Raw genomic sequence first — 12205 nt, 5'->3', positions numbered from 1 at the left:
TCAGCTTGGAAGCTTGTACCTGGCTCCATTTCAATGGAATTGATATGGAAATATAGGAAAGGTTAAATCTCTGCCAAGTCTGAACCTGGAAACACACACACATTCACACTCACATTTGCACATATACATGTGCACACTCTGTCTCTCTTACATACACACACACACACACACACACACACACACACACACACACACACACAAATATATACATGTACAAACATACACACAGAGACACGCATGCATACACACAGATACAGACACATGCACACTAATATATACATGCATACACACACACACTCTCAAATTTCCATGTACACACACGTACACACACACGCGCGCGTGCGCACACACACGCACACACGCACACACCCAGCCTGTAGATCTCCTGCTTCCGACTGAGGTCACTTTGAGGTGGGGGTGGGGGGGAGAGTCAGTGACCCACCATCAACCCAAACCTGGTCCTAAACAGCCGGCCCATTGCCCTCGCTTGTCTGGGTGCAGCTTCGTGAGCGGCCCTTAGGGGATAATTGTCCACGGGGTTGGGTGTGTGGGGTTGGGAGGGGGGGGGGTGCGGGTGGTGGCGCGGGTGGTGCTGTTTCAGGGATATGTTGGGTTGTGGGGGGGGTGGCCGGTTCATCGTGCACCAAGGCACGCAGAACTGAAAGCTCTTTGGAAGGACCTTGGGGTGAGTGTGGAGACGGGAGAGAAGCAGGACAGTCCTAGTCAATGTGATTTGAGGCAGGGTCTTCTCCTTTCCCTCTCGGGAGCTGGTCGTCACCAGCAATGTTAGTGTTTGCTGCCTATCCCGCGCCCCCGCTCCCCAATGTTTCCTTATTCATTCGTGGGATGGCATTGCCACTGGCTACGCAGCATTTCTTGCCCATCCTTAATCACCCAGAGGGCAGTTGGGCGTAAGCCACATCGCTGTGGGCCTGGAGTCACATTTAGACCGGACCAGGTGGGGATAGCAAACTTTCTTCCTTAAAAGATACTACTGGACCAGATGAGTTTTTTTTTAATGACCTAATAATTGGTAATGGCTTCATGGTCATCATTAAACTCTTAATTCCAGATTTTTTTTACTGAGTCCAAACTCCACCACCTGGATTCGAACCCCAGAACATTACCTGGATCTCTAGATTAACAGTTCAATGATAATACCACTTGGCCATCGCCTCCTCTATTTGCCCCTTTAATGGAGTGAAAGGGGCAGTCAAGAGTTGACCACTTGGGCCTGGAGTCACATGGATGGGCCAACAGATTCCCTCGCCACGTGGGCACGCTGAGGTTTCCTGTGGCAGTCGAGAGAGGGTTCAAGGTCAGGACGACTGACAGCTGGCCTTCAAATCCAAACTTCCTTCACTGCCTTGGGACGCGAGGCTTCTCCACCTCCTGAATGAGATGTGTACGGTGGGGAAATTAGATCCGGAAGACATCATGGAGGAGCAGGCTGGACCCTCACTGCTGGGCCGTACACCAAGGAGACTGGCTGAGATATAATTAGTCCACCAGTTCTGCTCCTGTCACAGCCTGCCACTGAACCAATTCCGATACAACTGTGCCCAGATATTCAGCATAGAGATGTCAGGCCCTGTATCTACATCCTCCTGAAAGCTGCATTGGTTTTCCATTGCATTGGAATGCTGGCATCAGAAGCCGTTGGGAGGGCCAGCATTTCTTGCCTGTCACAAGTGCCCCTGTGAGCGTTTCGGTGGGCATGGTTTTAAGATGCCTCCTTGTCTACAATAAAGTGCCTCTTGGGCTGTTTGAGAGGGCAGCATATTGCAGAGAAGTCTGGAGTCAGATCCCCATTGCTGTTTCGTCTCTGACATCTCTTCGCCCTTTCCCGCCCATCAAACCTCAATTCTCCAGCCAGGGGGCGCTAAACCCTGTGTCTAACTCAACAAGTCTGGTATCATCTAGGGAGACAGAAACAGACAACATTTCAAGTGCAGTCGGCCTCTTCTGCAGGACCCTAAAGACGTGGTGGCTCTGTGGTTAGCACTTCCGCCTCATACTGTCAGGGACCAAGGTTCAATTTCAGCGTCAGGTAACTGTGTGGAGTTTGCATGTTCTCTGTGTCTGTGTGGGTTTCCTCTGGGTGCTCTAGTCTCCTCCCACAATCCAAAGATGTGCCAGTTAGGTGAATCGGCCGTGCTAAATTGTCCCAGTGTCCAGGGAAGCATGATCAAGGTCAGTTTGTAGGGGGGGTTAGGTCTGGGTGGGATGCTCTTTGGATGGTCAGTGTGGTCTTGAATGGCCTACTTCCACACTGCAGGGATTTTATGGAGTCATTCCGGACTCTGTTTCTCCCTGGCAGATCTGCAGCCTTTTGCCACCAGGGTCTATCTTCTATCTTCAGAAACATGTGTATTTCAATGAGATTGCCTCTCATCCTTCTAAATTGCAGAGAATACTGACCTGATTCATTCAGACAGTCCTCACAGCGAACCCCCCTCGGTCAGGCAGCTGATTGGGGGAAACTTTGTTGACTGACTTCTCGTGGAAATCTATCTGCTTTTGGAGGGAGTCACGGGAGGGAAGGTTACTAACATAGTGCTAATGTCCGAAGCCTCAATTCACAGTCTGGGGAAATTGCACCACACTGGACGGTGAAATTTGAATTCAACAATCACAAACAAGATCTGGAATTAACAAAAGAACGTACTGGTGACCAGATAACTGACTGTTGTCAAAATGCTCACTTCCTTGTTCTGCTGTCCTTCCCTTATCTGGCCTACATGTAACTCCAGGTGTGGTTGTCTCTTAGCTACCATGTTCCAGGGCTGTTAGGGGCATGCAATAAATGCTGACCTGGGCAGACACCCCGCGAACCAAATGAAGAAATAAACATGATTGTGGGGATGAAAAAGCCCGGATTCAGTTGAACTTAACTCAAGTACAGTCTCCTGACTGCGTGGACTGACACCAGATTAGCTTTTCGAAAAAACTGATGCAAAGATTCTCAGCCCCACCGGCTCTTTCCTGTCCCTTGAATGTCCCTCACTATCCCAACCTCGATGCCTTGCTGAGTTCTGAATTTGAGGGGGCACCTGACATTGCACCTTTCTGGGGCACTCATTGCCATGAGGGTTTGGACATAGAACAAAAAAACATAGAGCAGTACAGCACAGTACAGGCCCACAATGTTGCGCCAACCTGTTATCCTACTACGACCAGACTACCCTGCATACCCGACATCTTCCTATCATAGCTGTCCTTCAGCTCCTGGTGCTTTGAACTGAATTGGTTCACTCGCCAAGTCTCTCCCCACCCACCCATTGAGGTGGCAGAGCGCAGCACTTTAGGGGTAGAATCTGTGACCTGAATCTCACGGATCTGGGGGTAGGTCCCATTCCGGTGTCTGAACTCCAGAGGTTCCAGGGGAGCCTCCACTGCACTGCTGAGGGGGTGCTGCACTGTCGGAGGTCTCGACCACACAGTGAGACATTTATGAGCCATGGTTCCTTGCTTTGCTGCCCGGGGTGGGGCCTGGGGTGTGAAAGGTCTTGGTGGAGTGCTTTGAAGGAGAACACTGGAGCTCTCCCCCTTCCACGGACCAACACTGCGAGAATATACTGAACTGACTCTTGTGGAAGCTTGCCGTGCACTAATTCCTGGCACGTCACTTACCCAGCAACAGTGACATTAGAAGCCACTTGAGGCGTTCGGTGGTCACTTCTTCAGTAACACTGAGAGGTTCTCCCGTGTCACCTTGCATGGGATCTCTGGGAGATCTGGTTTCGAAGTTAACATTGATATTCTGGTTGAGAGCTTCTGGAAAATGCTTTCTCCAGTTTGTGTTTATTGCCTCACTGGCCTTGAGCAGCTTTTGTCAGTCTTTAGAGCATACAGAGTTTAAAAAACACAGAGGCTTGGGCTGGATACCAGCCACAGCCAACTACTGGTTTTCTAAGGCCATATCAGTCCATCATTTGTTCCTCCATTATCCTCTACTGCACATCCACCTTAGATGTAGCATAGGCCCCGTGCAAAGCACGATACGCAACAAAAGTCTTTCTTATTGTCGGATATAGTAGGAACAGCTGATGCTGGAGTTTGGGATAACAAGGTGTGGGGCTGGATGAATACAGCAGGCCAGGCAGCATCGGAGGAGCAGCAAAGTAGACGTTTCGGGTCTGGACCCTTCTTCAGAAAAACGAACCTTCAGGAAGATTATTCTGAAGACCTGAAACGTCAGCTTTTCCTGCTCTTCTGATGCTGCCTGGCCTGCTGTGTTCCCCCAGCTCGACATCTTGTATTCTCTTCCATTTTGTTTCTCTTCACCTTGGCCTCTGCACTGCTTTCCAGCAGTAACTTGGCGGTACAAAGATTTAACGTTGCTTATCGAGGTAGGCTGCTAAACCTTGAAGTCTCACCCGCATCACAACAGAAGTTCAAATTTCAGACAATAAGCTGTGACTTCATATCTCTGGCAGTGGTGTTTCACTGAGAGATGCATTCAGTCACTCAGATGTGCTCAGCTTCATAACACTGTGCCTGGCCATTGGCATCAATTCAGGCTGCCAGACATTTGGAGGTGCGGGTGCGGTTCGGGACGTAAATAGAAAATCTCAACATACCCATCGACTTCCTGTAGCACTGGTGCAGGACAGAGCAAATAGGTGTCTTCAACCACTAACGGCTTCTTAGCTGCAAGACACAGAGAGGGGGTGCAAAAAGAGAAACAGATACAATTGAGGCCATTTTGGAAATTCACACACTCTTGCTGTTACACAAGCTATGAGCTACCTATGTGGTGAAAATATTTTCGTCAGTGCCTCTCCACACACAAGACTGTAACTGCTTTTTGCTGCTCACTTCCTGTGCTAAAAAGAACTCTCCACTCTCCTGCAGTTATTCATTGCATCCCTAAATGACCCTTTACTCTGAACATACTGGCCGTAACGTTCCTAGTGAGAGATCGTTTAGGCAGCCCACTGGGTCGGCTGCCTTCAGTTTGATTTTTCTCGCAGAATTTCATTTCCACCCTGGGGACTGAATGTCCTCAGACCTCATCTAAATGGTGCAATATGCTCTCCTGCCATCGCTGCTAACAACTAACCTTAGCTGCTGGTCTTTGCCTGGAATGCCCAGGATCAGCTCTGCTCTGAAGTTAGTGTCTCAAATTTCAAATTCTCATCTGTGCCTTCATATTCCACCATATCTACATCCCTCCCTATCTCAGTCACCTCCTTCAATCAGCCATCATCACTGCGCTCTTCCAGTTCTTAGCCTCTTGCTGTGAAACCTCATTTCTATTTGCCCCAACATCAGATGCTATGACTTGAGGTGCTGGCTCTAAGCTCTAAAATATTCTCCCTAAACCTCTGTGTCTTTCCTTCCTCTTGGTGAAACACGAATTATCCTCTTTGATCAAGATTTTAATTGAATCCTGAAATATCTCTTCACATATCTCGGTGTCTGTTGTGCTATGTTCCGGAGAAGAGAAGCACATTTTCGATGTTTGATTTTGCTTCCAGCACCAGTTAAATGAACGTTAATGTTGAAAATTTCCCTTCTGATCCCGATGTTGTTTTAAGACAGTCCCATTCCCTCCGGCAATTAATGTTCCGTTTCCTGCCACACACACGGCATGAGCGAGCCAGGAATTTAACTGTGGTCCTTTCCCAGATGCATCAATGACACTTTGGAGATGGGCTGGAGGTTAAGACAGCTACTTTTGTGATCATGTCCCACGCTTTAGAGATACCAAAGCGCAGGTTCCACCTCTGTTCTGGGGGCACAGCTTCATCTGTTAGCATGGTAATGCTGCAAGATCATGGCTCGCTTCACAATCCTGGGTGGTAATGCCAAAGGAGGTGCCAACAGCACAGTCTGTTACCAGAGGGTCACAGCAATGGCCCTTGTTCATCTTCTGTGACCCAGGTTGGAATTCAGCCAAAGTGAAGACTTGAAAGAAGGTTCTCTCTCCCTGCCCATCTGTGTCTCCACATTAAATAAAGTTTCAATCTCACTCCTACTTGGTGTCAAGTCGGGCGTCCCTTCAGAATCAGGATGGAGTTCACAGTGTGGCTCGTGGGAGGAATGGAAAATGAGAGCAGAGGAAGAACTACTTGGCACCCACCTGAGCTGGGAACATCCGAGGCTGGTGATAGGGCATGGGGATCCCAGGTCATGTTGCATCCCTGGGATCGTGTACAGGAAAGCAGCTGAGGGTCACTGCTTGTCTGAAAATGTCATCGGCTCAACTGTATCTCACTGTAGCTGTTCAATGATACCTGCACCTCTTGTAATCTACTGAGCAGGATATCATCACTGGAGAGTGATACCGCTCCACACAGGCCGGTATCCCATCACCAACTCACCCTTTATTTACACATGGAGACTCCTTGACACTAATCCAGCTCACTCAGAGACAGCTCTCAGAGTAAACAGAACCCCAAACACCCCTGTTTCTCTTTGTCAGCCAGGGTTCCCTGATTGGGGCTGTTAATCTGGTCCAATCAGGGAACTCAGGTTCTATGAGGTCAGCCTGGCTGACCTCATCCCAATCACTCCAGATGGCATAACACACCCACCCGTGCCCCACCCCGCCCCCCCCAATGCCTCTGCAAAGCAGGAAAACTGCTCCTTTTGGCACCAGTCATTGGGTTTTCTTTTTAAGCTTCCAGACAATTCTCCCCCAGAATTCCAATATGATTCCATTGTTGGAGGAGTTTCTGGGAGAAAATGTTCACCTCATGGAAGGCTAATTCCATTGGGATCTGAGTGAGAGTTCATTTCAGATTCTGCTCCATTCTATGTCACTGCCTTATTCATGCATTGAGTCTTGAATTTGGTTTGATACATCACAAGCCCCTTCCTCCAGTGAGGTGCAATGTTTTATTGGCTTTTCAACTCAAGGTGAAGGTCCAGCTCTCGATAGTCAAGGATGTCACCTGTGGGTGAGGGAACCTCTCCAGGATTCTCAGTGGGTCACTTGTAATTCATCAAGACATGCTCCCTTGTGAGTTGTCATCCCAGTGCCACAAGATTCCAGTCAAATGTATATCCACATATATAATTATCACCCTATCATACATAAGATCCAGCTCACTATCTGTATCATCAAAATCTCTACAGTGACAACATGCGTCACCATAAGTATCATCAAATTCATCATCTGCATTACTTATATAATATATAGAACAAAGAACATTACATTACAGCACAGTACAGGCCCTTCGGGCCTCGATGTTGTGCCAACCTGTCATACCAATCTGAAGCCCTTCTAACCTACACTATGCCATGTACGTCCATATGCTTGTCCAATGATGACTTAAATGTACCTAAAGTTGGCGAATCTACTACCGTTGCAGGTAAAGCGTTCCATTCCCTTACTACTCTCTGAGTAAAGAAACTACCTCTGACATCTGTCCTATATCTTTCACCCCTCAATTTAAAGCTATGCCCCCTCGTGCTCGCCGTCACCATCCTAGGAAAAAGGCTCTCCCTATCCACCCTATCTAACCCTCTGATTATCTTATATATTTCAATTAAGTCACCTCTCAACCTTCTTCTCTCTAACGAAAACAGCCTCAAGTCCCTCAGCCTTTCCTCGTAAGACCTTCCCTCCATACCAGGCAACATCCTCGTAAATCTCCTCTGCACCCTTTCCAAAGCTTCCACATCCTTCTTATAATGCGGTGACCAGAACTGTACACAATACTCTAAGTGCAGCTGCACCAGAGTTTTGTACAGCTTCACCATAACCTCTTGGTTCCGGAACTCGATCCCTCTATTAATAAAAGCTAAAACACTGTATGCCTTCTTAACAGCCCTGTCAACCTGGGTGGCAACTTTCAAGGATCTGTGTACATGGACACCAAGATCTCTCTGCTCATCTACACTGCTAAGAATCGTACCATTAGCCCTGTACTTTGCCTTCCGGTTACTCCTACCAAAGTGCATCACCTCACACTTGTCTGCATTAAACTCCATTTGCCACCTCTCAGCCCAGCTCTGTAGCTTATCTATGTCTCTCTGCAACCTACAGCATCCTTCGTCACTATCCACAACTCCACCGACCTTAGTGTCGTCTGCAAATTTACTGACCCATCCTTCTATGCCCTCATCCAGGTCATTTATAAAAATGACAAACAGCAGTGGACCCAACACCGACCCTTGCAGTACACCACTAGTAACTGGTCTCCAGGATGAACATTTCCCATCAACTACCACCCTCTGTCTTCTTTCAGCAAGCCAATTTCCGACCCAAACTGCTATATCTCCCACAATTCCACTCCTCCGCATTTTGTACAATAGCCTATTGTGGGGAACCTTATCGAATGCCTTGCTGAAATCCATATACACCACATCAACTGGTTTACTCTCATCTACCTGTTTGGTCACCTTCTCAAAGAACTCAATAAGGTTTGTGAGGCACGACCTTCCCTTCACAAAACCGTGCTGACTATCGCTAATCAATTTATTCTTTTCTAGATGAGTATAAATCTTATCCCTTGTAACCTTTTCCAACACTTTACCAACAACTGAGGTAAGGCTCACTGGTCTATAATTACCAGGGTTGTCTCTACTCCCCTTCTTGAACAGGGGAACCACATTTGCTATCCTCCAGTCATCTGGCACTATTCCTGAAGACAATGACGTGTTAAAGATCAATGCCAAAGGCTCGGCAATCTCCTCCCTGGCTTCCCAGAGGATTCGAGGATAAATGCCATCTGGCCCAGGGGACTTATCTATCTTCACCCTCTGCAGGATTTCTAATACCTCTTCCGTGTGAACCTCAATCCCACCTAGTCTAGTAGCCTATATCTCAGTATTCACCTCGACAACATTGTCGTTTTCTAGAGTGAATACTGTCGAAAAATATTCATTTAGCGCTTCCCCTATCTCCTCTGACTCCACACACAACTTACCACTACTATCCTTGATTGGCCCTAATGTTACTTTCGTCATTCTTTTATTCCTTAAATACCTAAAGAAAGCCTTAGGGTTTACCCTGATCCTATCCGCCAACAACTTCTCTTGTCTCCTCCTGGTTCTTCTGAGCTCTCTCTTTAGGTCTTTCCTGGCAACCTCGTAGCCCTCAAGTGCCCTAACTGAGCCTTCACATCTCATCCTAACATAAGCCTTCTTCTTCCTCTTGACCAGAGATTCTACCTCCTTCGTAAACCACGGCTCCTGCACTCTACAGCTTCCTCCGTGCCTGACAGGTACATACTTATCTAGGACACACAGGAGCTCTTCCTTGAATAAGCTCCACATTTCTAATGTGCCCATCCCCTGCAGTTTCCTTCCCCATTCTATGCTCCCTAAATCTTGCCTAATCTCATCGTAATTGCCTTTCCCCCAGCTGTAACCCTTGCCCAGTGGCATACACCTATCCCTTTCCATCACTAAAGTAAACATAACAGAATTGTGATCGCTATCACCAAAGTGCTCACCTACTTCCAAATCTAACACCTGTCCGGGCTCATTACCCAGTACCAAATCTAATGTGGCTTCGCCCCTTGTTGGCCTATCTACATACTGTGTCAGGAAGCCCTCCTGCACACACTGTACAAAAACTGACCCATCTATAGTACTCGAACTATAGTGTTCCCAGTCAATATCTGGAAAGTTGAAGTCCTCCATGACAACTACCCTGTCTCTCTCACTCCTATCGAGAATCATCTTTGCTATCCTTTCTTCTACATCTCTGGAACTATTCGGAGGCCTATAGAAAACTCCCAACAGGGTGACCCCTCCTTTCCTGTTTCTAACCTCAGCCCATACTACCTCAGTTGACGAGTCCCCAAACATCCTTTCTGCAACTGTAATACTGTCCTTGACCAACAATGCTACACCTCCACCCCTTTTACCATCTTCTCTGTTCTTACTGAAACATCTAAATCCCGGAACCTGCAACAACCATTCCTGTCCCTGCTCTATTCATGTCTCCGAAATGGCCACAACATCGAAGTCCCAGGTGCTAACCCATGCTGCAAGTTCACCCACCTTAATCTCGATGCTCCTGGCATTGAAGTAGACACACTTCAATCCAACTTCTTGCTTGCTGGTGCCATCTTGCTTCCCTGAAACTTTATTTCGGACCACCCTACTCTCAACCTTTTCTATAGTCGAACTACAACTTTCGTCCCCATCCCCCTGCTGAATTAGTTTAAACCCACCCGAACAGCCTTAGCAAATATCCCCCCCAGGATATCGGTACCCCTCTGGTTCAGGTGAAGACCATCTTGCTTGTAGAGGTCCCACCCACCCCAGAAAGAGCCCCAGTTATCCAAGAATCCAAAACCCTCCCTCCTGCACCATCCCTGTAGCCACGTGTTCAACTCCTCTGTCTCCCTATTCCTCACCTCACTAGCACGTGGCACGGACAACAAACCAGAGACAACAACTCTGTTCGTCCTAGCTCTCAGCTTCCATCCTAGCTCCCTGAATTTCTGCCTTAAATCCCCGTCTCTCGTCCTACCAATGTCGTTGGTGCCAATGCGGACCACGACTTGGGGCTGCTCCCCCTATACTTATATACTTATATACTTATGTCTTATACTTATATACTTATATACTTATGTCATCACACCTTGTCAGAATCATCCATAACATCCACACGAACCACAAGGTATTTCACCATAATCATTGAGTATATTGTCAAAATCACTACAAACACCATTTACATCATCATCTCTTTCATCAAAATAAACATGGAACTTCCCAAATTCACAACATAGTCAGCTATGAAGAGCCCTTGATAGCTTCCAGTGAACTTAACATATTAAAACCCTCAACAACTCCAGCATACACACATGCCCCAAGGCACATGCAGGAGTGTTATAAAAACATGATAAAATATGAGGCTGCCTTAGGAGGTATTCAGTCAAACAGCAGTGCTTTCACAGTGGATAAAATTGGAAAGGTTTACAGAAGGAATTTCAGAACTCAGGGCCCAGGCAACTGTAGTCCCAGCAGTGGATAATAGAACAAGAAGGGAGCACTCAGGGGACTAGAATTAGAGATGCATAAATGGAAGGATTCCAGAACAAACGTAACTCCGTCAATGACACACATCATGAGTATCAGTGTAACCCCTTGAATTCCATAGCCTCTGGTTCAACTGGGATCAGCGCTTTTGCTGTTCTCCAATTGCACTAGAGCCAGGAAGAGTTAAGGGGGCGGTGTTGCAGGAGTTGTTGGGAGGATAATGTCTGCATGCAGCAGATGGGTGCCGAATGGGATCAGAGTTTAGTCTCAGTTGTTGATGAAACCTGTCCAGTTGGCTGCCCTTGGGGGAAGGTGAAGGAGGGTGTTCTATCATCAGCGCCTCCTCCTCCTTCAGCCTTTATCACTGGTCCTGTTTCATTTGGTCCCAAGCAACAGATCCGATCTGCCACAAATTTTTTTCCCTTTCACAAAGTTTAGCTCATTGCACCAGGAGCAGAAACTCCACACTCCCAACACGGCTGCTGTTTCAGAGTGTGTTTGGCAGGAGCCCACGTCACAGAGACACTAAGGAATTTCAGGTTGTACACCTTCATTTCAGGCAGAAAGACTGAAATGATCAGGGTCAACTCCAGTCCAAAGGTAGCATTGGAGCACTGTGATTTTGAAAAGTTGCATGCATCAACGTGTAGGACCCTATCATTCGGAGGCGACAGGGATTTGCAGGTGCCACTGCACATTTTCTTTAACTCAAAGCCAACATGGAGGAAGCCAAACTCTGCTGTGTCTCCATAGTGACACTCTGACCAATCAGAATCCACCTGCCTGCTCTGAGACTGAAGACTGACAGTTAACTGCTCTTGCTGCCTATTCATGCCAATGATAAGCCAACCAATCAGCAACCTTTTCTCATGCTGTGTGAAATGGTGTCTGTTTCTTCAATAGAAACCGTAAGAACTGCGGATGCTGTAAATCAGAAACAAGAATCAGCCGGTCTGGCAGCATTTGTGGCGAGAAAATCAGAGTCAACATTTCAGGTTGAATGCGTTCTGAGGAAGGGTCACTGGACCTGAACCGTTAACCCTGATTTCTCTCCACGCATGCTGCCAGACCCGCTGAGCTTTTCCAGCACCTTCTGTCTCTGCTTCATTCTCTAAGCCTGTTTTTCGTATTTTATTTTTGATGAGTGCAAGCCGAAAAGCTGGTCTCCTTTGGACAATGTTGAAGATTTTGCAAAGCCTTGACAGTTTCTTGCACCTTGTGTTTTTTTATTACTTGAATCGGAGGGGAGTAGACCGAA

General features: G+C 47.4%; 1 protein-coding gene across 1 annotated transcript in view; it reads right to left on the bottom strand.

Moving 5' to 3' along the window:
* Positions 1 to 12205, bottom strand: part of LOC125447911 (anthrax toxin receptor 1-like) — a 149793-nt gene that overhangs the window by 79473 nt on the left and 58115 nt on the right. The window contains exon 11 of the mRNA XM_048522695.2: positions 4584 to 4653. Coding sequence (XP_048378652.1) covers positions 4584 to 4653 — 70 coding nt within the window. The remainder of the gene's footprint in view (positions 1 to 4583; positions 4654 to 12205) is intronic.

This window comes from Stegostoma tigrinum, chromosome 40, assembly GCF_030684315.1.
Source record: "Stegostoma tigrinum isolate sSteTig4 chromosome 40, sSteTig4.hap1, whole genome shotgun sequence".
Classification (NCBI taxonomy): Eukaryota; Metazoa; Chordata; class Chondrichthyes; order Orectolobiformes; family Stegostomatidae; genus Stegostoma; species Stegostoma tigrinum.
Note: the sequence above shows the minus strand (reverse complement) of the source record. Positions and strands in the feature narration are given on the sequence as shown.